Source organism: Pseudochaenichthys georgianus, chromosome 11 (genome assembly GCF_902827115.2).
Source record: "Pseudochaenichthys georgianus chromosome 11, fPseGeo1.2, whole genome shotgun sequence".
Classification (NCBI taxonomy): domain Eukaryota; kingdom Metazoa; phylum Chordata; class Actinopteri; order Perciformes; family Channichthyidae; genus Pseudochaenichthys; species Pseudochaenichthys georgianus.
Window position 1 is genome coordinate 11,812,448 of NC_047513.1, and position 25,917 is coordinate 11,838,364.

Here is a 25,917-nt window from a genome sequence, read left to right on the forward strand (position 1 = left end):
TAATTACAATGTTGACATAAGAGAAACACAAAAATGCATTAATGATTTTAATCCATGAATATAATTTATACAAGTAAACATTTAAATACATGCACCCCTTCTTATTATACATCCATGACCATGATGCACGCCCACCCCTAGTGCGGTACAGCAAATTACGCATGCGCACATCGTACTCAAAGGTTTCTAACTGACGCATGCGCACTTACAAATCCCCAGAAGCAGCAGCAGCGGCGGTGGCTTGGGTCGGTTAGTTCACTCAGCAGTCATCCACGCATCTATCTTTATTCCCTTTTCTTAAATTAGCCACATTAAGCTTCGCGATACCGCCCCCAATTTCAGCCTCGGTACGGAGCCGCCAGGCCGGGACAGAGACGGAAGGAGACGAGGCCTCCGAAATGGAAGCGCTCGGACCGGGTAAGAAATACGAGAGACACACAGCAGGCAGCGGGGAGAGATGGCCGTGTGTGGGGAGCGTGTTGCGCAAATGCGTCGCATCACTGGGGGCCGCGGTTGCAGCGAGGCCTTGACGCTCTGACGGGAAAACAAACCGAGGCCCAGCCCGTGTGTGTGTTTGCGCTGTATATGTGTGTCGGGCTTTATTTACACCGAGCGGGAGCCACGTTTTGTGTATGTACGAGGAGGGCTGGTGTTTAAAAACGGTTATTCAGTAATGTCTGCGCGGTTATATTTCTCTGAAGCACTCTGCCCGTCGTGTCGGAGCTGGCATTGTGTGAGTGGGGATTTAACCAGGACCTTCCTTCCTTCCCTTCCGCGTCGTAGTGTGTTTACGTTGTTTGTTTTCGACGTGTTTGTCTTTGCTCACACAATACGACTTAATTCCTACACCAAGACCACACAATAACGTCGAAATATGCTACCTGTATCAAATTATTGCTGCGAAACCATCTACATTTGTACCATCGCCATCAGGAACAGTACGTCTCTTCGGGCTGCCCTCCGTACTAGATGACAGCGATGGGTGGGAAACAAAATAAACGCACGTTACAAGCGTTGAAGGAGCATGTTTTGTGACTCATAATTTACTGGTTTTATGCGAGGCTGTCATTGGTTAAAGTGCCATGCGTATGAGAAGGGATGGATGGCGCTTTTATCGATCAGATCTGCAGGCCAGCTCCATAATATTCCCCTATATGATAACAAAGGCACTTATTTTGCAGCGATGCAGTAACCAAATGATAAAGCGTGCGGAGATATGGCAGACATACACCTGACCACCCAGTGATACAATGCATTCTTATTGCAAAATGACTGTTTTTTTCAACATAGACAAATCGTTTCCTCATTTTGATGGTGAAACTAGCCCTTATCACACAACGAATTAAGTGCAGCTATCAGCTATTGAAGAGCTTGCATGTCCACACACATTGTCCACATGCTCTGTAAGAAAGATGGTAGTATAAGCTAGATGCCAACACCACACTGGAATATAAGGAGACAACAATAGTGTACAACCACCCACAGGTGTAAGTGCCACCATAATCAGTACAAGCCATCAATTATCATCTTTGATAACAGCAGGACACATGTATCTGTAACCTGTATTACAACATATTTCAGGGCGGACTAGTATTATAGTTTTTAGTCATTCATCATTTCTTACCTTGCAAGGTGGAGTGTGGATTTAGGCTTGCTATACACACTATTTAGTCACATTTGTAATGATAAGCAGGGATACAGCAGTACTATTCTCAGACCTTTCACAGTCATTGCCTTGACTAGGATGCATTACACTTTGACAAGATCAAAATACGATCACACTTTTAATTGTACGTCTAGCAAAGCACTACAAGAAAGGATGCTGTATGCTTTTTAAATGTGCATAGACAAACTGAAGATAATGTCAAACCCTGTTAGAATGACACACTTGTGGCTGGAGTTCTTTAGAAAGCTCCCCATCATGTAGTGTGTCACAGTGAGTGATGTAGGTCTGGGGTGTCTTCACAGAGCAGCTCATTTAACCTGTTATTTTGTTCTGTTTAGTTGAAACTGTTGAAGTGGTGTTAAAATCCAAACTTAAGCAGCTGACACAAATACACACATATTGTCACGGGAAATTCGTAAATAGAGGCAACAGTTAACTCAAGGGGGTGTGAACTGATGCGAAGATGAGCCCGCTGGCGCTGAAAATGTTACACATGACCAAGAAATTCACAATTATTAGGAAAAGTATGACTCCATTGCATGAATACACACACGCATCGATTGGTGGGAAAAGGCAAAAGCCCGTAGGTTAATTAATGAAGACTATAACTGCTCAAATGTAGGTATGTTTAACGTTAATCCCATCATGAGCTGTTACACATAGACTGGATATGCGTGTTATTTAGCTGATCCACTGCCAGTCAAGGAATGCATTCACTTGAAAATTAACTGAAGAGGTGACATTTATTTGATTACAGAATATAGCTTTTCTGGTCTATCAGTTGGATGAGTTGCACCTGTAGCTCCAGCTATACATTAAGCTTCTCTTCACCGAGTGGCAGATATTCCCTTCTTGTGAATGGTCCTTTTTTCCTCCTCTAGCGTAGTATTGTGATCAGGTGGCTGCAGGTGTAGGCGTCAGCACACTCCCCTGCTGTTAGTCTCTGACTCATCACCAGGCCGAGCCATCATCATCATCATCATCATCATCCTCCTCCTGCTTAGTTTAAGCCCAGCCGACTCTCTGCTTGATCTCACTGTGGTTACCTTGGACACGCATAGCATTACAAGCCTCTACAGTGCACGAGTAGTAAAACCTCTCTCCTCTAATGTTAGTACACCACACACAATTTCATCTTTTTATACATTCACTCAGTGGAAAGTAAAAAATAATCTTGAATTTTGTTTGTAATGTTGGGTTGCTTATTGAATCTGTTGGTCTATTTTATCTAAAAGATGCACTTGGATTACATAAGGAGCAGAAACACTTGCTTGGCTCTAGTGCATCTGTCATCTTCCACGGCAAGAAAAGCTAATTTCACTTCCTCTTTGTCTCAAAGTAGCTGCAGCTCGGTGTCACTTCGAGAAGAAGTATCATTTCATTTTGGCAGCTTTCTTTTTCTCCATGAGTTGTTAAAATGTGACTTTTGACAAGTCTGCAGGATTCCAAATTAGATACCTAGATCTTATTCAAATGTTTATTTATAAAAAAGGTTCACAAATCAACTCAATATGCTTCACTGCTAAGTAATGTATAAACACACTTGGCATAAAGATCATACATTCTTATCAAAATATGCTTGTGACAAAGAAAGAAGTGAGTATTCGGTGAATACATCACTTAGGAGCTGGCGTCTTCTGGACAAAATGTTCTGCATATTTGTAGCTTTAATAACATTTCTGATTAAGTTGCACTCGGTGATATTGCATGGCCTCAATCTTAATGTGACGTTCCTCATGAATTTTGTCATATTAGGGGCTGTTGGTGAATTTTTTGATGTCTGCTTGCCTGGGCGCATCTTGTTTGGTCTGCTGAAATATTCTCTGTCACATGAATGTAGGACAAGTGCTTTTTTCTCTTACAAAATACTGAAGTGACCCAACGTTTGCCCCAAACACTACCTTATTTGGATCTACATACCCATGCTGGTTGGTTTTTGCAATCTTGATCTTTAGTTTTTATGTTTAGTTAGAGCTGAAAACATGAATTTGTAATTGGTTAGTCAATGGATAGAATGATAATTTAAAGAAAGCCAAACATTTTCCGGTTTCAGCTTCTCAAGTGAGATGATTTGATACTCTTGTGATATAGGATACAAGAAAGACAGCTTTTGTTGTTGATATTTTAGTCAATTATTTCATTTGTTATCTTTAAAACAAACTCGACAAATGTTTTCTCTGGCTGCAGGATGATGTGAATAGATTGCTTCTCTTCAGTTTAAAGGAGAGCAAACTGATTATGTGTGGGTTTTGGACGGTCTGTCTGACTAACAGTTTGAAGACATTACCTTTGGCTTGAGGACATAAATACATTTTATAAACTGAACAAGTTATTCACTTAAATAATTGGCATTTGAATCATTCCCCCCTCAGTCTGGTTAGGCGGTGTTGGCTGTGGTGAGCAGACAGGAAGTGGAGGAAGGATGAGTTCAGACATTTTATGTTGGGACACATGCATATCCAAGTGTAGTAGTGTGGCAGCTGAGGAGGCTATATTTAGGTACAGCTCTGCTTTTGGTGGAAGTGGAAGAGGAAGACCTCCGACTCTCTCTGCTGCTTACACACAGCAAAATGTACGCCAGCAGAGATAAGGGGAAACCCCTGTCCACTCGTTCCACCATACTTTCATACTTTGAATGGTATGATCCAGAGCTGTAACCATTAGAAGATGTGTTGATTGTCAATCTTCAGATATTTAGTTAACTGTTTGTTGCTTTGCTAAGTATATACTATTTTCTGCTTGTAAATAGATCCTTGTGTGTATATATTAGTTTGGGCATTTAGCCTCTTGGTCAAGCAAATGTTCAATATATCCTGACATCTTGTCGAGCATGTCAAATGAAGCGATGATAAAAATCTGTATCAGAATAGAGGGGAAATGTACATGTGTTACAGCAAGTAAAGACCCAAAGATAGCTTAGTAGTAGTTCAGTAGCATGGATACATTTATTTTATTTTAAAGATAAAAGTAGAAATTACACAAATTACAAAATAACAGAAAAGGTCATCATTTACGTTTTCTGTCGCATTAAAAAGATAGAAATCCCTCTAGAAACCCTGAGCCCAGCAGTTCTGCAATTTGCATGAGCTTTCTTTTGAAAGGTCAGACTTGTAAAAAGGAGCTTTAGTCTCAACTCTGGTCCTTTTTGTGTAGCTTGAGGTTGTGGTGTTTTATCAAACTGCACTTATTTAAAGTTTTTTTTCTCCACTCTACGTGCATTCAACCGAAAACAGAATGTTGTGTTACGCTTGTATAGCTCCCTTTAGTCACTATGCTATGCACTTGAAATACTATTGGCTTGCAATGCACTTGAAATGCTTTAGTGTGCTTGTGATGCATAATGTAGAACTATACAAACGGCGCTCTCTGTGCACCTTTTGTTTCCATCGGTAAGGCCAGTAGGACAAAGTGGGGTGAATCATAAAATGGGTTTTAATCCAAGTCGTGATGAAGAAAAGAAAAATGCCACGAATGTATTCTTATTTGGTATCGTGAGCAAAATAATGATGTAGAAACGCCGAGTGGTAGTATAATACATACAATCAAGCTGATGTGTGATGGAGGAGTGGGTGGTTGAGGGCAAGGGGAGGTGATTTGGGGCCCACGCTAGAACAGGGCATGTTAGGAAGCGTGTTCTCAGGAAGCGATGGGGAGGGTCCCGATTGTCCGTGCTCTCGCGCTTCACTTGCTAACTGGAGCGTGTGGGAGCGTAGTGTTCTGGAGGACCCCCGCAGTCCCCTAGCTGTCAGTTAACAAAAGCTGTGAGCGGCCTTCTCCAACCTCCTTCAATGCCACCATCCCAATGTTGTTTTAATGTTGTCTGTGTGTGTATATGTGTATATGTATATGTATATGTATATGTATATGTATATGTATATATATATATATATATATATATATGTATTTATTAAGTCCCAAAATTCAAAGCAAAGATGAACTCCGTGCGTTTCCTCTTTGAAGGATACCTCTGAAGGATGCTCTGCCAAAATAAATTAAACAGATGGCATCACGCTGCCTCCTTCACATCCATGTAATTGCAAACAAGTAGGGTTTATGTGTAAAAGAGTTTATGTTTACATGTTTTGGTCCTTTTCTTACAATATATTTTCTTTGAGATAGTTTATGTTGCACCATACAGAATGCAAATTCCTCGTATGCCTACTTGGCAACAGACCTGTTTCTGATTCTAGTCAAAGCTGAGATCTTGAGTGAATATATATGTCATGATTTAAACTGAAGGCTGCATTCAAGGTGTTTTGTTCCCCATAGCCTGCAGCTCTTTGTGCTACAACACAATCCTCATAAGCCCCACACCTGTCTTAGGTACCTGTGTATTCACTATGTAATGTGTATGTGAGTGATATGTGCGTGTGTGTGTGTAACAGTAATCCCAGACCCTCTGTGTGTCACCCCTCCATATGTCCCTGCTGCTGTCTGTCTGAGAGGAGCTCCGTCTTTGTCTCGGCGTGAGGGGGTGGGTGCCCTGTGTGTCTGGGTGGGGCTGGCGGGGGCGGTGCCCAAATGATAATTGGAGGTCATTGTTTCGCCAGCCCCCTTGTTGACCCATGTAGGTCAGAGGCCAGAGTCCCGGATCAATCAAGACGTGTATCCGCGCCTCCGGGTCTGTGACCATTTCAGTGCATTCAAGCAGGTGTCACTGATGAGATGGTTTGCAACGATATTTGCGTTGCGTCACACACATTATGCTTTCTCTGATGACGTTTTCTTGCGGGGATAAGGTCACACACACTCTGTGTCGCTACCTTTGTTCACTTTCAGAATAAATGCCAAAAGTGCTTTATGTGAAGCTTTCTTTTGTGGGGAGGAATCCATGCATTTCTAAAGTTTAGTGTTCACTAAGAGGAGGTAATGACTAATGTGGAATTCATTTAACATTTTAAGAGTTGTTTCAGGTATTCTTATGAAAAGCAGTGGCATGTCACTTAAAGTCCTTATTTACCTCCAAGACTGGTGATTCACAATCTTCTTTTCTTTCTCCCTATGCCTCCTCCAGGGCCGCCGGCCCCTCCTCCCTCTCTGTTCCAGCCTCCGCGGCGTCCCGGTCTCGGCACGGTGGGGAAACCCATCAGGCTCCTGGCAAACCACTTCCAGGTGCAGATTCCCAAGATTGATGTCTATCACTATGATATCGACATTAAGCCTGAGAAACGGCCTCGAAGGGTTAACAGGTAAATACTCACCAACAACAGCAAAATGCACATTATGTCTTAAATATATAAAAATGTTTAAATCCAAATAGCATCTTTAGCTATCATAACAGACTGCACATGATGAAACTTGTCTCGTAAGTGCCAGAAGCTCGATATGCTAAAAATTAAGATAAATAAGCTTCTTGTTTTATTGCATTATAAAACTCGATGATCATTTCTTATAAATGTTGTCTCCAGAAATGTATTTTTGTCTCACCGTCCTGTTGTACCTGTCTTCCAGGGAGGTGGTGGACACCATGGTGCGGCACTTCAAGATGCAGATCTTTGGAGACCGACAGCCGGGCTACGATGGGAAGAGGAACATGTACACGGCACATCCTCTGCCGATCGGGAGAGACAGGGTTGGTATTTCAAACACACGACTCTCGTGTCACAAGCATTTACAAAGATGAACTTGTGTGTCTTTAAAAGACAGACAAGAAAGACGTTTACACGCAATTGTCTCTAAAAGTATGTAAAATGAAAAATGGTTTAATTGAACTTAATATGTCCATATTTTGAGCACAAGGCGGCAGGCTTCAGTGGATTAGGTTGCGAGTCAACAGGTTGATTTGAAGTTTGCTGCTGCGTCAGCGTAGAAAGGCTGGACCACGAGCTGCAGTACTGATTTATTAGGACTATTACTAGACTGAGCTCTAATCTAAATGGTCTTACGTTTTCGTACTTGTTCCATTTACAGCAGCTTTGTCAGGCTTTTTAATAGTTTGTTTTTATTCAAATACTTGCATTGCAATATAGATGGAAAGTGACATTAACCTCTTTATTAACCATAACATCTTAACCTTTTCTTAGTTACAGCAGAGTAAAATGTAAGAAATCTGCCTCCTATTGTACCACTTTTACATTAGGTCCACTTTCCCCATTTTCTTTCTATTTGTTGAAAGCTGTAAGATAATGTAAGGTTTGGACATCTATGTTAATGTTAAAGACAAACTTATTTAAGGACTCTTCTGTGTTGATCTCCTTATCTACTTTGTCTTCAATCTCTCCCTGTCACCTGCTCTCCAATCCATTTCCAAACATTAATTATTTGTCTCTCACCTTTCCTCTCCCTCTTCAGGTGGATCTGGAGGTGACTCTGCCGGGTGAGGGGAAAGATCAGACGTTCAAGGTGTCTCTGCAGTGGGTGTCGGTGGTCAGTCTTCAGAATCTGCTGGAAGCTTTGTCGGGTCACAACGAGGTCCCCGAAGATTCGGTCCAGGCTCTGGATGTCATCACGCGGCACCTGCCTTCCATGAGGTACCGACACTCATAACATTTCCCACAACACATCACATTTTCCACATTTGTTGGCAGAGTTATTGCTTTTTATCTCTTATTTGTCTATTACTTAATTTCCTGCTGTCTTGCGTCTCCGAGATCTAATTATATTACGATGAAATTGCATTTTCCTGCGATTGATTCCCTCTCAGCAGCTTTCGTAGCAACTGAACTACAGGGCACTGCTTTCCTGAGATATGAGTTTCTGTGGATTGGTTCATTATTCAAACTGCTGTCTTTGTGCGCTCAGGTATACTCCTGTGGGGCGTTCGTTCTTCTCCCCTCCGGAGGGCTACTATCATCCTCTGGGTGGAGGCAGGGAGGTGTGGTTTGGTTTCCATCAGTCTGTCCGTCCTGCCATGTGGAACATGATGCTCAACATCGATGGTAAGTGGAGCGGATGGGCTTCAGATGTGATTAATTTTAAATTTATTTAACCTCTTTGAGATAAATTAAATCTTCTTTTTAAAAGTGTCCTAGGCCGAGACAAGCAGCAGCACATTAAACAAAGTTTCAGATATAAAAACAAATTACAGTTACAGAGAGAACTTTCAGATCATAGCATGACAAAAATAAAACTAGACATTTTCTTTCAAACACTTGAAGAGACTAGCTCCGATAGACCGGAATCAATCTGTAACTAATTCCAAGTCGCAGCAGCATTACCTTGTCCTTTCTTTACCACAGGAGTGTTATTGGTCTGAACACTCATTTAAGTTGCCCCATCATGCTTTTTGGTGTTTTAAAGGTCCCATGTCATGCTTTTCTGGTTATTACCCGTCCCCTTGTGTTACGTAGCTTTTTATGCATTTAAACGGTCTGCAAAGTCACAAACCCTCAAAGTACACCCTGTAGCGAGTAAAACTCTAACACAGAAAATACCTGTCTGTGCTGCCCCAGAAGGCCTCGTTGGACATTTCTCTTTTTCTTGCTGGGTACAGTGACGTGACCATACCCAAATGGACCAATCCGTGGAGCTCCTCACACACACACACACACACTCTCAGAGCCCTGAAACTGTGACGCGCTATTGGAGCCTCGCAGCGGCGAAACTGTGGCGAGCTTACACTGTAGGTGCGTTTGGGGGTGCGGGTGCTAGCTGCAGCCCCCTCAGCAACCCCCCTTCCCGCGTCCATGGTGCTCAGGCTGAGTTTCGCAATGTTTCGCTGTCTCGCAGACCCCACGCAGCAACCAGGAAACGACACCAGTAATACAGCTCACACTGTCCGCTCCTCACAACAGAGAGCCGCGCAACGTCCCGCCAACACGGCACCCAGACCCCACGCAGCATTCTCATCTGTTTGTCCTTACTGGTGTCATTTCCTGGTTGCTAACGCCATTGTAAACCATAAACACTGATGTTCCGCTGTAACGGTGGTGGACTCATCAGAACAGAGAGGGGGGGGGGGCAGGAGCTCCAACAAGCCATGTAGGACAGAGAGTGAATACACATACTATACAGAGATGCTGTATGAGAAACCAATGTGATTTTGGAACATTGAACAATATAAATCTATTCTAGTAGACCTCAACAATGGAATTATGATCAGTAGAAATGGCCATGACATGGGACCTTTAAGATTTTTTTTTATTGAGATTGAAGGTGTAGTTTAGAGGTGTGAGACAAACTGTCTACTGTGAATACTTTACAAACAAAGCTCCTGATGTGTGATTTATTTTGCTGGTATCTACTTAATTATATTGTGGAAAGAAGATTAGCAGTCAGTGGATGTTATGAATGTGTTCATTTGGCCCATTCATTACGGCTACAAGACATTTCATAAAGCTCTTTTTTGCCGCTACATCCTCATTCCCCATTTCTTGTTTGGCCAGCCTTTCTCTGTGGTTTACACTCCTAAGTATTCATGTTGTCTGCTTGTACTATTTGATTTGTACCTAATTTGCTGAATCATTTTCATATCTGTTCTTCCCCTCAGTGTCAGCAACAGCTTTCTACCGCGCTCAGCCTGTGATAGAGTTCATGTGCGAGGTGCTAGATATTCAGAACATCAACGAACAGACCAAACCTCTCACTGACTCGCAGCGTGTCAAATTCACCAAGGAAATAAGAGGTGAGCATTCAATACACACACACACACACACACACACACACACACACACACACACACACACACACACACACACACACACACACACACACACACACACACACACACACACACACACACACACACACACACACACACACACACACACACACACACACACACACACACACACACACTATGCAACACCTTTACCTAAAGATTTCCAGACATTAGAAACACAACTTGTGTGACTCAGTGCATCACATTCCTCACTAGATTCCTCACAGATAGGTGTTTGTTTTGATGCAGTGTGTAAACTTGCACACATGCATAATAATGCTGTATACCCACCACAATACACACAGCTAAGCCTTTACCAATGCTAAACATTTGTATTGCATATCCATAAACAGTATTTACTCTACTGTACAATATTTAACATTTTCTTCAACCTAATCTCTTATTTGTATGTGTTTCTCTTATTCCTGCAACTTGCCTGCACTTTTATGTCTATTGAACCATTTCATGTGATTTTATTTTTGTTTCGTATGTTGCATTGCTGGAGGAGCCTGAGACTTAAGACTTTCATTGCCAAAACGACGCTGTAGCTAAAATAATAATAAAGCCTTTAAATCATTGATTTTAACCTCGGTGACAAAGGACGGTATTTCTCAAATCACAAATACATGCGATTAACACAAGTATTCATAGCGAATCTCCTGATTAAGGCTTTTAACTCACAATTTATTTTAAAACAAGAAAATACTCGCGTTCCAAGTTCTGAAAACTTCAGTCTCTCTTTGGTATTTACTTCTGTTATTGCAAATACACAGAAGCACCATATATGCTTGAGAGGGTGACATTTCAATACCACATGTTCTACGGCAGACACTTGTAAGCTCTCTAAATTGTCCTCTGGTTTATGTTTTTAGCCAAGTTGAAACAAATGTGTAAAGGGAAACTAAAGACCTGCTTATACACGCTGTACGCTAAGTTAGGCTGTCTTGTCAGCATTTGTCTTTATCATGGCCTGAAAGCAACAGTAAAGAAACACGAGTGCGATTCCAGCCTGCTCAATTTAAAAGATCAGTTACACCATCTTAACATTTCGAATTGTAGCTAGTCGTCACATGGCAGCACCTCTCCCCATGCCTCTGTAACCGTTGTTGTTTGATTTTACACAGGTTTGAAAGTTGAGGTCACACACTGTGGTCAAATGAAGAGGAAGTACCGTGTGTGCAACGTGACAAGACGACCTGCCAGCCACCAAACGTAAGAGCCTTCACTCATCACTTTATTCACCTTCATGTGTCAGCACAGGACACATTGTGTGTGTACTTTTATCAAATAAAAAGTCGCAGGATTGTACAATATTTACAAATTATGCAACTTTAATCATTTTTTTCTTTCCTTCACAGGTTCCCCTTACAACTTGAGAACGGCCAAGCCATGGAGTGTACCGTAGCTCAGTATTTCAAGCAGAAGTACAATCTGCAGCTCAAATATCCACATTTACCCTGCCTGCAAGTAGGACAGGAACAGAAGCACACATACCTTCCCCTGGAGGTGAGAAACAGGCTGCTCTTAAAGGGCTGTCCTCCACTTAAGACATTTTTAGTCGACTAACACTTGTTTGTTGGCCAATTGATTTGTTCATTTATTTTACGAGGAGTCGAAGGAACGGCTATTATTCCATTTTACACATGCATTCATACAAGTCTCACAACCAGATACAAAACGCAATAAAACAACACCGGGTGTAGCTCCAAGATCTCAAAGATAAAGGTCCTTTACGGAGATATAGAAATGAGTTATTGAGTTGTGGTTTATCAGTAATTCAATAAATCCACAGAGCAAGTTTATATAAAATCTTATTGATTGTATGGTATCATATATATATATATCTAACTAAAGTTGATTTAAGACATTTAAAATAATTGATATTATGTGGATTAATGAAATGTGTCTTCCTGCTCTCTAGGTCTGTAACATAGTAGCAGGCCAGCGATGTATCAAGAAACTGACAGACAACCAGACGTCCACCATGATCAAAGCTACAGCTCGCTCCGCCCCCGACAGACAAGAAGAGATCAGCCGACTGGTGAGTGGGATTTGAAGCTCTTTATACTGAATAAAGGGAGAAATCCACAAGACAAATTAACTTGTTCTGCATTTGTCATTCCCATTTTGGTGTCATTCTTTTCCTTACCTCTTCTCGTTTTCCAGGTCAAAAGTAACAGCATGGTTGGGGGCCCAGACCCTTACCTGAAGGAATTTGGCATCGTGGTTCACAATGACATGACGGAGGTGACGGGGAGGGTCCTTCCTGCACCCATGCTGCAGTACGGGGGCCGTGTCAGTACAGACACAGGGAGAGACTGCGGCAGGGTGAGTACCGGGGTGGGGCGACACTGTTGGGGAGCTCGACTGACTGGGATTGGACAGGGGGCATCAGGGTGAATGCTGGGGAAATGGGTGTGGGTCCAAGCTTGCAGAAATAGTGGATCATTTATGATGTACACAATTCAGCAGCGCATTACTGAACAAAATGGAGAAAGATTAATAATAAAATACTTTATTTCGAAATTGAAATGGGCTGTACCATTTACTCAATAATATAACCTCAAACAGTAGCGTTGCAAAGCGAGAAGAGAAGTGTTAATAAATGAAATGTGAGATTTGAACTATGAATCCTACTGTTAATTGACTTGCTTTATATGCCAACTGAATTTGAGATGAATTTTGCTGATTGGCTCCTTCTCCATAGCAACAGCAGTGGAGGCTCATGGGTATTGTACTATTTAGTCGCCTTCCATGCCAATTTGTTGGACAAAACATGATTTTCGTTTTTCAGAAAGGAAGTTGTTATATTTCGAATAGGGGGCCATGACATAAACCTTTCTTGAGTCCTTTTTTCTACGTGAAGTCAAATTTGAGGATGTCATTAAAGGATATAGAATAAGGAAAAACACCTTCAGGACCATCTTCTCCTCTGATTTCTCATCCACAACTCTAAATACAGTGTATGACTTCAGATGTTGACTCGATACAACATTCAACTTAAATGTTTGCAGACCTGTACAACCTTGAACTTGCGCATCTCTGCACTTTTCTTCCCACTTTTTTAGCATTCGGTAGTGTCTGTCTGCAAGTGAAGGAATAGAGATGAGGAGCAAGTCACTGCAAAAAGCTGAGGTTTACTCACTGAATGTGAAATCCGCCTTTCATCTAAACAAAAGACATAACCGAGCATTTTATCTAGACAAAAGAATTTGTGTTGAACAGAGACTCGTAGCTGTCCACTATTAAATTAAAACCTGTCCAAAAGACTCATGTCAAAAGCCTGTTTGACTTAATATCTGAAAAGTCAAATAAAATACTAAAAGTGCTAGAATATACCCTCCCATTGAGAGGCAGCGGTAGATGATGCTGAGATGAGATGAAACTTTATTGCCCCCTGTGGGGAAAAATGGTCCAGGCTTTTCCCTTTTTTTCTTTCCAGTTTATTATCAAATCTAATTTCCCAGAATTACAGAATAACTTTGCTTTGGTAAAATCTAAAAGCTCCTATGTTCCAGTGCTAAGCTCAAATCCGACTATTGGTTAATTTACCCAAGATCCTATCACAACGCTCTCTCTTGGCGACTTGCCTGCTGGGATATGGAGTCTAATCGGCTTCCAGTGAAATGCCTTTAAATGCAGACTGAGAGCCTTTTCCATTCCTGTGATCACTCGGTATGAATGAAATGCATCTTTCATTTTGAAATGGCTTTCTGATGTTGGCAGACAAACGGTTCCATCAAAGTATTCTCAAAAGAATAGAACAGAGTACTGCCTGAAGTAATGTGCAACATCTGAAGAAGCAGCAGTCTATTTCCTGTACACTGAGAAGAAGTATGTTCTTTTTTTGACAGTCTGTAATTTATTAGGTAGTTAGACATCCTGCAACTTTAATGCTGCCGAAGATCTTCTGAAGACTATCTTGTGATGAGATGGAGAAGCTCTTAACTTTTCTTGGCAGACAACTCAAGTAGTTCATTATGTTGCCTTGTTTCAGAGAATAAAAGCCCTTAATGGCCTTTGGCAAATCTTGTTAACTAAATTGAAATCCACCGCGCTCTCAATTTGTATTCACAACCACAGTGCAAGCAGGAGCACTCACCGAATGACGCGTCTTCCAAGAGATGCACTACTGTGTTTGCTGCTCATGTCAGGACTCCTGAAGCTCTAACAACTGGACGCAATACAAACAGCATTTCTCGATGCTATAATATCAGTGTCCAACCTAGACTCTATAAACCTGGCAACACACAAAATCATTATACAGTAAAAGCAGTTTGAAGCCTTTAAATGGGGTGTAATAATTTGGTCTAGCTAATACTGTCTATTTCTGCTGGGTGGGCTTTAATGCATTATGTTTGTCTGTTTATGGGATTGAACATAAACAGTAGTGGCTGTACTACCTGTTTTATCGGCTCAAATACCCGGTAGATTGACTAAGAGAGTAGGGACTCTCTCCGCAGAACAAAACCGTGGCCACGCCCAACCAGGGCGTGTGGGACATGAGGGGGAAGCAGTTCTACGCTGGCATTGAGATCAAGGTCTGGGCGGTGGCCTGCTTCGCGCCGCAGAAACAGTGTCGAGAGGACCTGCTAAAGTAAGTCAACTTTACATGTTATCATGAGGCTTGTGCAGATGTACTTAAGAAGGGATGGAGGGGGTTAAGTCACAGAAGAAAGTAAATGCCAGCAGGGTCTTTGTACCATACATGATTTCCTTTTAAGCCACGCGAGCGGCATGGCTTTATGGATGTCTTTTGGTTACATGGTCCACCACTTTGGTCCAGACTTAAATATTTTCATCAACTATTGGCAAACACTGATGACGGATGATGTGTGACATTGACTATGACATTAATTAACACATTTATACCCGCTATATTGAATGTGATTAGATGTTCTCTCTCATATTCTGCTGATTTTTGATGAGTATATTACACCTTTCAACAGGAGCTTCACTGACCAGCTGCGAAAGATCTCAAAGGACGCTGGGATGCCCATTCAAGGCCAGCCGTGTTTCTGTAAATACGCCCAAGGAGCTGACAGCGTGGAGCCCATGTTCAAACACCTCAAGATGTCTTACGTTGGTCTGCAGCTGATTGTGGTCATCCTGCCCGGCAAAACACCAGTCTATGGTGAGCTTTTAACTTTAGTAAAGGAGGAAAAGTAAAAGCAATTTCAGATATTAAGAGGGTTTTTGAACAAAAAGTGTGATATGGATTATCTCTGTTTTTGTCTCCAGCTGAGGTAAAGCGGGTGGGTGACACTCTGCTTGGAATGGCGACCCAGTGTGTGCAGGTGAAGAACGTAGTGAAGACCTCCCCTCAGACCCTCTCCAACCTCTGCCTCAAGATCAACGCCAAGCTGGGGGGCATCAACAACGTCCTGGTGCCTCACCAGAGGTCAGAGCAGATTTTATTATTATAGATTCTTTGATGCAGTCCAAATTGGAATCTGCCATGCTTCTTGGCTTTGAATGTTCAGAATCAGAATACCTTTATCTGGCCAACAAAGGGGAATTGTTACACCCAAAAATAACTTAATATTAATTAAGAATCATGCATAAAATATTAAAGATAGAAAATAGAAGTTACAGAAATAAACATCCGATACCAGTGGTGGTATTTTTAAAAAAACACCAACAAGAAGTGTAGCATGTATAAAACAGTGTGATAGCAGCCAGGTGATATTATTTAAAAATGGTAGTATATATTGCACTGTTATTTACAGATTTATTACAGAAGTTGAACTGTCTAACAGCAGCTAGTAATACAAATATGAATTGTAGTTTGGTCAGATGTCTACAGTCTTCTGGTAATCATGTGGTGAAGGGGAATCCAAGTAGTAATACAATTTCATAAAGATGTAGAAGTTCTTGCTTTTATTTAGTACATTTTTAATTTGATTTAATAAATATAATATTTGTTTATATTTAATTATGATATTTTGATCCATTTTCTCACAATATTCTCCACGTTCTTAATGTCCATGGTTCAGAAATTAAATAAAAAATACAATGTACAGCTCTGTAACTGTTTTTCTTCTTCTCTTGTGTCCTATCATTGGTCAGGCCCTCTGTGTTCCAGCAGCCGGTCATCTTCCTTGGCGCAGACGTCACACATCCTCCAGCAGGCGACGGGAAGAAGCCGTCCATCGCGGCGGTGGTGGGCAGCATGGACGGCCACCCCAGCCGATACTGTGCCACGGTGCGAGTCCAGACGTCGAGACAAGACATATCCCAAGTATCAGCGGTGCGTATCGGTGCTCTTATTAACTCTTTCTCAATCATTCCAGTGTATCCAAGTTTGAATGCCTCACTTTGGCATGGTCCAAACTCTCTTCAGTCGGTAACATTTCTCAAACTTTAACTCCTACAGTGCCCTCCGCCTCCGACTCATCAGGAGCAGCTCTTCAGTCAGGAAGTGATCCAGGATCTGACCAACATGGTGCGAGAGCTGCTCATCCAGTTCTACAAGTCCACACGCTTCAAGCCCACACGCATCATCTATTACCGGGGCGGTGTGTCTGAGGGACAGATGAAACAGGTGAGAGCTTTGCAGTATTTACTTTAAGCTTCTCCAGATGTTTTCAACCATATTTGTGTAGTCCAAAGTGTGTTCAAGGCAGACATAGCAGCTGTGAGTCATTGTTAGAGGGGGCTGTCAAAACCATGTATTTTGTATTTTAACCTTTTTATTTTTTTTTGTATTTTTATCATATTTCTTATATTTGCACCCTACCCACTCACTTGGTCATAGGATAAATAAAGTGTATCCCATCTGACACCCTGCTTGAGTTCAAATTAAACAAACAAAATGCCACAGAAAAAATTATATGCAATACTAATCTTGCAACACATGTGGCATTGGATAATTTTCAATTGTGTGACTTTTTTCTATTCTAGGTGGCGTGGCCGGAGCTGATAGCCATCAGGAAGGCCTGCATCAGTCTGGAGGAGGACTACAGGCCGGGCATCACATACATCGTTGTTCAGAAACGTCACCACACCCGTCTCTTCTGCTCTGACAAAGCTGAGAGGGTCAGTAGGAGTTTACTTACATGTGTGGTTTTAAATAGTTTTTCTTATTGTACAACTATTGTTTTGTAAAATCTTGAATGTAACTTGATTGATCCTCTGCTGCAGGTGGGGAAGAGCGGTAACGTCCCAGCAGGTACCACGGTGGACAGCACCATCACACACCCGTCCGAGTTCGACTTCTACCTGTGCAGCCATGCTGGGATTCAGGTAAACACACTTGCACACTTTAAACAGAAATTCTTTGTGGTGCATTTTATTATCAGAAATAAAAATGCAACTGTGCATTATGTCTATGTCTTGTAATGGTACATATGCACACAACAAAGGAAAATAGAAATGTTGCAAAGTTCTTATTAGTTTAAATGTTCTTCAAGAGACGGCCATTGTCCTCTGTGGTTACCACGGTGATTATGGTTTGTGAAAATAAAAAGCCTGGTATTGAGTCCTCTCTTCACTCAGAATGGTTCAGATGTTTTTTTTAATGAATACTTCCCCTAAAACATACATTTTGTGCAAATCACTTGTCAACTTTAAATTAAAGAAATGTGCCTGCACACAGAAATTTGTAGAGTTTTGTGCACATATGCAACTATTTGTGTAGCACAGTTTGAGTCTTTTGTGGTCAGCTAGAGATACATTTACTTTTAACTATTTTTAAATTTGATAAAACATGATCAATATAGAGTGTGCAAACTATTTCACGCTGACCCGCTGGTGTGTTTTTCTGATATGGGTGAATTAAAACGTTGAATCGCATAGTGTAGTTAAGAGGAACCACTATGGGGGTTTCTTACTATAAATATGATTTATTTTTTGTGTCATAAAGTAAAGGTGCTTATTATTACACCAGATTAAATGATCAGTACTGAATTAAACGTTTTTCCCCGTCTTCCTTCAGGGAACCAGTCGTCCCTCCCACTACCACGTCCTGTGGGATGACAACTGCTTCACTGCTGACGAGCTGCAGCTCCTCACCTACCAGCTGTGCCACACCTACGTCCGCTGCACCCGCTCCGTCTCCATCCCCGCTCCTGCCTACTACGCCAGGCTGGTGGCTTTCCGAGCCCGCTATCACCTGGTGGACAAAGACCATGACAGGTGAGCCACCAGGGGTTTCTGTGTTTCCAGAGCAAGAAAGATGCTTCATCACGGCTCAAGCTTTGTGTCCAATCATAGACGATGGGATAGTGTTGTCATGATAACTTCTAACCGTTTAAAAATAGTGATATTCTCAACCATTTTCATACGATATGGCTTAATTGACAACATTGAGGCTAATCATTTTATTTTTCATTGTAATATGAATATGACAAGGCTATAACATGACGGTGCCTTTTCTTAGCTAGTAGCAGAAGAATGCAGAACGACTGTAGGGGACAACCAATCATTTAAACTAGGGGTGCACCGAATGGGAAATTCTTGGCCGAAACCAATACCGAAAATAGGAAACAGTTGATTAATAGAAATATATATATATATATATATATATATATATATATATATATATAATTTATACATTTTTTTACCAATGTTGTTCATCTACCTGATTATGGAAAAATACATGATTATGGCAAAACTTAACTTAACTTAACTTAACTTAACTTAACTTAACTTAACTTAACTTAACTTAACTTAACTTAACTTAACTTAACTTAACTTAACTTAACTTAACTTAACTTAACTTAACTTAACTTAACTTAACTTAACTTAACTTAACTTTTACGGGTCCATAAAACATTTATTCAGCACTTTTGAATGCATAGAGTACATTCATTCCAAGTCAAGTGCATTTTCTTTTCTCTGTAGGATAACTACAACAAAGTGCATTCAGACCAAAGCCAAGGTGCTTTAAAACTGCATAAACATCTAGGCCAGTAGGCCTACAACAAAATAGTGTAAATAAAGACTAACAGCCAGGCCTTCAACAACAACAAATGCACCTATAAGTGCATGCATACAAATGTGCAAACTGGATAAATCCACATGAATGTAACTATTAACAAATGAAATTACAATTGAATTTCAAGAATCTGTAAATAAGGCTGTCTGTCCTCATAAGCAATGTAGTAAACATTGTATAAAGTGAAAACTGGATACAAAATCCACAATCAATTACAAATTAAATTACAATTTCAAGAATCTGCAAATAAGGTGGTCTGTCCTCATGAGCAATGTAAACAACATTGTATCATTTAGATACCGAAAGTACAATATATTGAACACTGTGCTGCTGTCATTTCCCCCTAATGATAACCTGAGATGGTGAATTATAACTCACAATGAAAATTGTTCAGGAAAGTGGGTATAGAGTAGACATGTAGAACTAGATAAGCTTATGATAGCCTATGATAAGCCAGCCTTGTCTACTTATTAAGGAAAAGTGGGAGGTTCTTTTTAATGAACAGTAGCTTCTCTGCTTTATCAGCCATAAGTCTGTTCCTCTTCTCATCAAGCACATGAGAGGCAGCGCTGAACAGTCTCGCTGTCAGTGCTTGTGCATGGAGCGCTCAAATACTTGCGTGCCACCTTGGCACGCCCTGTACGACAGAAAACGGTTGATCATCCATGGCGATGCATTCCATTAACTTCCGAGTAATGCCCTTTGCCTTGGGACCATCACTGGGAAACTTTTTTACCTTTTCAAAAAGTTCCGCCACAGAAGGAGTCGGGGTGCTGGGAAGGACTTTTTTTTCCTGTGCGCTAGTGATTTGATCATACTCCGCATATTTGTCCGGGTGTTTTGATTTCAAGTCGTGGAGTAATCCCGAAGTGGTTCAAGTCGTTGCAGTTACACCCCCTCGAGAAATGTCAGCTGAACACGTTTTGCAAAGCGCTATCCGCGCCTCTTTCTCTGATATTTTGAAATATCTCCAAGCGGCAGACATGTTGGCTGTGAGCCAGCCGCGAGCATGGTCGCGCGCCGTGCTTGTCGCCGCGTTTTGATTACGTCATCACAACAACACGTTAGGTTACCAACGTAACCCTGTTCTCTGACATTCGGTGATATTTTTTCGGTGCTAAAACCCTTTCGGCCGAAAGGGCCTTTTTAACCATTTTCGGCCGATAATTTTCGGTGGCCGAATATTCGGTGCATCCCTAATTTAAACATTTTGTCAACTCACTTTTGGAGGGTATAGGGCAGAGTCCTGCACAGGTCTGATTTTCAAGTCCCGCTCCCACCCGCCCCCGCGACGTGCAATACCGAACCCGCCCCGCTACCCGCACATATTGCCAATTAGTTTCGCAACCCGACCCGTCGGCACAAGATCCGCAACCCGACCCGACCCGTCGGCACAAGATCCGCAACCTGACCCGAACCCGCATATATATATATATATATATATATATATGAGCGGTGAAAACGTGCAATTACTAACACACGCAGTTGGTTATTTGTCTCAAAAAGCGTGGGATGTTGGTTATTTTCTCCATCTGGGATGACACCAACAGCCTCCCAGACGTTGGATTTCGCTCTTGAGGAAGTGTTATTGAAAATGCTATATTCTCCGCTAGAGATCTTCACCTCAGCCATTTCGAATGTGGCGCGCTCAGCAGCAGACTGATGCGCTGCAGAGGTTATGATTATGCGCGGTCCCGCGGGGGAGAAGTCTGAGGATTTAAACATTAAACTACCCGCGGGTACCCGACCCGATGCAGGACTCTGGTATAGGGTGATAAAATGCAGTGGCTATAAATTCTAATGTCAACATTTGTATTGAAACAGTTTCAATATTTTTGAATAGATTCATGTTTAAGAAAAACAACATTTTGGACAACATTAACAAGGCACAAGAAAATCATTTAATTTATTTTTTCTCTCAAAGAATCATGCAATACACACACTTGTTTAACAAAAAAGTGGCACATTAGTTTCTTAAATATGTCATTCAGCATGGCAGAAGCATTAAAAATACTACACAACAATAATATTAGTCGACTCGGACCTAAATGACTAGTTTAGTTGACCAGTCTTCTTTGGATGTGCATGTTGGATGTATCTGACATCTATCATTTTGTGTCTGCGGCGCCATTAATAATATTTGTTTTAAAGTGTAAATAAAATTAAAAGGATCTGCATTATTAATGAAGAGGAGAGGGAAAGCACTCGGAATCAAAGCCCATGTGTTTCCAGAGGAAATACACTGAACCCTTTGCCTGCCAGAACTCAGCTTCTGATCCCTGCTTTCTTCCCTGTGCCCTGTACCCCCTGCATTTCTGTGATTTGATCCTCCCTGACAGTCAAAGTAACCTCTGCCTCTCTCTGTCTCACAGCGCTGAAGGGAGCCACGTGTCGGGCCAGAGTAACGGCCGGGACCCGCAGGCGCTGGCCAAGGCGGTCCAGATCCACTATGACACCCAGCACACCATGTACTTCGCCTGAGCTAGCGAGCATGTCAGCCAGTCCACCCGCGGATTCCCTTTCTTTTTCTTCTTCTTTTTTCTTCGTCTTTTACTCTCTTATTTGCCAGTCCTTCTCTTTTCCTCTCCCACATCTCTTTGTAGTCCATCTCATTCTCTTCCCACTTTTTCTGAATCTGCACCAAAGCGGCTCTTGGACGGGGGGGAATCTGCTGTGTCCCAAAGTCCAGCAGGTTTTTTTTATTACACGGAACAATTTCCAACCAGCGTTCCCAAATCGAGCCGCCTCAAAAACCAGCAATCAAGCACTGCGAACCCAGAGGGTTTCCAATGCACAAAAACAAAAACAAACCATACACACGCACATACTACACGTTGAGCCATTTCTTTTGAGTTCGTTTTTGTTTTTTCTATTTGAATGTCTGCTCTCTTGCATTTGTAAGATACACTGAGTGAGGGAGTGGATGGCACAGTGTGTGTCAGCGCAGCTCTTTAGCTCTCCAAGCTAAGCAGGACTCTTATCTACTTTTACCTCAAAGTCCCTTTGGGCAAAAATCTGTCACAAGGTCTTGGGTTTAGTGGTTGGTCGGGAGGGAAACTCTACATGAAACAGAGACGGAGTCGACCTTTTTGAGAATGATATATATATATTTTTTTTCTTTTTATGAGCGCGTGTTTTAACTTTTTCTCCTTTTTTTTTTTTTTAACGGTCTTTAACAAGCGAGGTGACCTGGGTGTCCATGCCCATTACTATTTTCCTCCCATCATAGCGAAGAATACGCCAGTCTGTATGTGTGAGTGTGTTTGTTTGTGTGTGTGCATCTGTATATACATGTACTGCTGTATGAGAGTGTGTGCATGTGTGTTTCATGGCAGGCCACTGAATTGTAAAGGGAAATCAAGGAGATAACTGCTGTAAATGCCTCAGATTTGTTGTTTTTATATTCACACATACAGTACATATAAGCATATATTTACATCTATAGAGCAACTTTGAGACATATGACTTAATCAGGCCTCATAGAGGCGGGTGTGGGTTTTTTTGTAGCAGTCCTGGGTCACTTATTAATTGAAATGCTTTGGATCACCTTTTTTTAACATAGCTCGATCTGGATTACGCATGTTTTGGGAGCCAGATGTTCCTTTTGTGCCTCAAAACATTGTTGAATCCCAGAAAAAAAAAGCAACTTATTTCATTTCAAGTAGTAAGTGAAGTCAGGTCTGACTGTAGCAGTGGTAACCATGGTCTGGCTCAGCATTGAGACCTGTTGAATGGCTGAAGGCATTTAAGGCAGAGTAGGGTCTTTATCAGTCCCGCAGTTTGTGTGAAGAGCAGGATCTTATTTTTCTTTGGACCTGAAAGATTATATGATGACACTGCTGGACGTTGCTTTTCTTTTCTTTTTGTTTGTAGATGTAGTTTCAAGGGCCGGAAAACCAACGTAGTTTTTTTTAGGTCTCCTTTGCTAATATTGGCCAATTCATTGCACTGACCCGGGACGCTAGGCAACAGAGGGCACTCTCAATCTCTCTTACCTTTATGCATTTATACATACGAATCAACAAAGCAGATTTGTAAAAGTTTAATATAAGATGTTTTGTGGTTATCCTTAAAAAAAAACCTGTTGTTTAGAATTAGTAGTTTACCATTGATGTTGTTATCGTTGTTGTCAATGTTGATACTATCGTGATGAAATGTTATGGTCTGCAGTGAAAGCCAGTTATATAGTTACTAGTGCGACTTCAGGAATAGACTTCAGCTGTTGAGCTGCAGGTTAGGGGGGTAAATAGGGTGGGATTAATTTGTAGCTCTCTGGCTAACGGTGGGAAGAAGTAGGACCCCAGAACAGGTGATTTCATGCTTCCTCTGAAGGTAAAGGAGTGACATTTTAGCGGCGGATTTGAGGTATTGTGTAGCACTCCGACTGGTAATGAAGATCAGCCGCTGCCTGTTTCACTCCACTGGTTTCAGTCGTGTTGGATCGGACGGATGGAGACAATCAGGGATCGTAATCGGAGTGAAACCTAGATTAAGGGATTTGTTTATAAAGCGGTTTGCGATTGGCAATGAGTTGAATTTTTAGACTTTTTTAAAAACCGGTTTCTATTGCTGTGTGTATTTGAAGTATACCCACCTTTAACGTCTCTGCTATTTGACGGTGTTTGTTTCATACTTTTATGCATTTTTAACACTGGATTGAATAAATTGACAATAAGCATAAGCACTGCCCTTGGACCCCCTCCCGTATGGCAGACTGTTACCATGGGAACTGTGAGGCGCTGTGGTGACGGTTGGTGTTGCGATTGGATAGAGAGACAGTCGACGTGCACGCCTCATCAGGAGGGGACGCTCAGAGAAAACCCTTTTGTAATAAACCACCCGTAAAGCAGCAGGTTTACTATGAATGAGTTTGAGCACCTTTCTGTTGAAGGCGTGGGCATCGGCCGGGTGCAGATGGGCGGGACATGAGGAGGCCAGTGGGGGGGATGTGGAGGGTGTTGTCCAGGCATTGCATGCAATAAGTTTTACTCTTTGTTCAAAGGGGGCGGATCAGTTTTTAAAACGTACAGTTTTATCAAGCCAAGCGGGCTGTGATTAAATATTCATCTGGCATCTGTAATGGGGAATGATTCGATGTTTTTAATCCTTACCAATATTTGATTGTTAAACTGCAGTCGGATCAATGATCACTCCCTGTTTGTAACATGACATTGCAAAGCAATATTAACCAAGTTTTCAAATGTGGAAAAACAAAGCTATAATTCACTCATTGTGGTTGTCTGTCTCTCGCTATTGTGTATCTGTACTTTTATTATAATTTTTTTACTTTTTTGTTTATTTTATTTGCTTGTATCAATCAGTGGGAATGTGCATTTGGTGAAATAGTTATGTAGACATTTTCTTTAAAGTAACTAAAATGTAGACTTTGCTCACCTGCATGCCAGAGTATTGTCCTTTTTATAAAAAGAAAAAAATCTTTTTTTAAAATCATATTTATTATGAGAAAGGAAAAAAATATAAATGCTTTTTTTGGGTAGATGTTTATCAATTTTAGTGGGACTGTTTTAGGCTAGCAATATTTGTCCAGTCTCTGAGAAGCATTTTAAAGATTCCTACACAAATGTCAGTAATTTGGGAGGTACAAGCTGTTTTCTGAGGGGAGGGGGCCCAGCTCTTTGCGTCGTGTTCGAATTAAAACGAGGTACTTTCTTCAAACGTGAGCCCGTTAAAGACTGAACCCCTCTCCTCTTTACCAGGTTTTTCGTAGCGAGCATCCATTTTGTCTCCTCGTTCCTGGTTTGTACCTTTTGGCCACGCCTCTTTGGTGGGGGCTCTCCTGTCTCCATGGCAACTCTGTTGACCCCTCACAAATGCACTTCCTTTTTGTGAAGGGGTCCCCATGGCATCAAGGGAGCAGGAATACCTCTTTTTAACCTTTTTAAAAAAAGATCCATAATTCTTTCTGTCCCATGATAGAGAGCTTGAATTATTTTTGAAATTCCTCTCACTTTGATATATTGTTATATCTTAAAGGATTTGTAATTTGACATTGTGTATTGTATATTCAAATTTTATTTTGTTTTCCCTTATCGGTTCCTTTTTTGGGGGGGTTTGTTATAGCTCTGCTCTCTTACTTTTTTTTCTTTTTCTGCTAGTGGTCTTCTGAAGCTGTGTGTGATTGTCTGATGGCAATAGAATCATAGAATTGGATCATTCCAATTCAGTGAATGGAATGCGCCGATTTTGTGAATGAACGGATCCCTTTCTGACCGATAGTAAGAGGGCGGGGCATGTTCTAGCTCCGCCCTCCTGAGCAAAGGGCCATTCATCGCTGTTATTGCTATTTTGTGACATGTTCAATTACCTTGTTTTTTGTTTTTTTAGCCTGCAGGGAGTTCTTGTGTTAATGTGCAAAGTAATAAATTGGTATTTTATGCCTATAACAGAGCTGGTGTGGTCTCGTGATTGATGACAGATACATATATTATGCCACTGTGGGATTCCCAACATCCGATCTTAGTGGCGTTCCATTGAAAATGCTCTGGAAAACCCCAGACACACTCAGCAAAATGCAGTTTGAAATATTACAAGACTCACGGCAAACAAAACCATCTCCTTATTTACAACCCTGTTGGGATACATTTCTCTTGCATGCTTAGTTCCAATAGAAATGTCTTCACCACCTCAAAATATATTCCGTCATCATTAAAAATGGTACTTTCCTTAGAAAATGTAATTGAAATGAACCATATT

The 25,917-nt window shown here is 41.4% G+C and overlaps 1 protein-coding gene across 2 annotated transcripts; it reads left to right on the top strand.

Moving 5' to 3' along the window:
* The first annotated feature begins 227 nt into the window (after positions 1 to 227).
* Positions 228 to 25,611, top strand: ago4 (argonaute RISC component 4). 2 transcript variants are annotated; one of them, XM_034093906.1, is made up of 19 exons: positions 228 to 417; positions 6,681 to 6,855; positions 7,118 to 7,238; positions 7,958 to 8,136; positions 8,408 to 8,544; positions 10,095 to 10,229; positions 11,390 to 11,477; positions 11,624 to 11,771; positions 12,187 to 12,306; positions 12,432 to 12,593; positions 14,714 to 14,862; positions 15,215 to 15,399; positions 15,507 to 15,666; positions 16,335 to 16,515; positions 16,642 to 16,809; positions 17,169 to 17,303; positions 17,409 to 17,510; positions 18,202 to 18,401; positions 21,576 to 25,611. In XM_034093906.1, exons 1-19 carry the CDS (start codon positions 399 to 401, stop codon positions 21,682 to 21,684), a joined length of 2,673 nt encoding a protein of 890 aa, XP_033949797.1. In that variant the 5' UTR covers positions 228 to 398; the 3' UTR covers positions 21,685 to 25,611. The 2 variants fall into 2 exon arrangements, with proteins under 2 accessions (XP_033949797.1, XP_033949798.1); XM_034093907.1 differs by having other exon boundaries at positions 14,729 to 14,862.
* Positions 25,612 to 25,917: the final 306 nt, after the last annotated feature.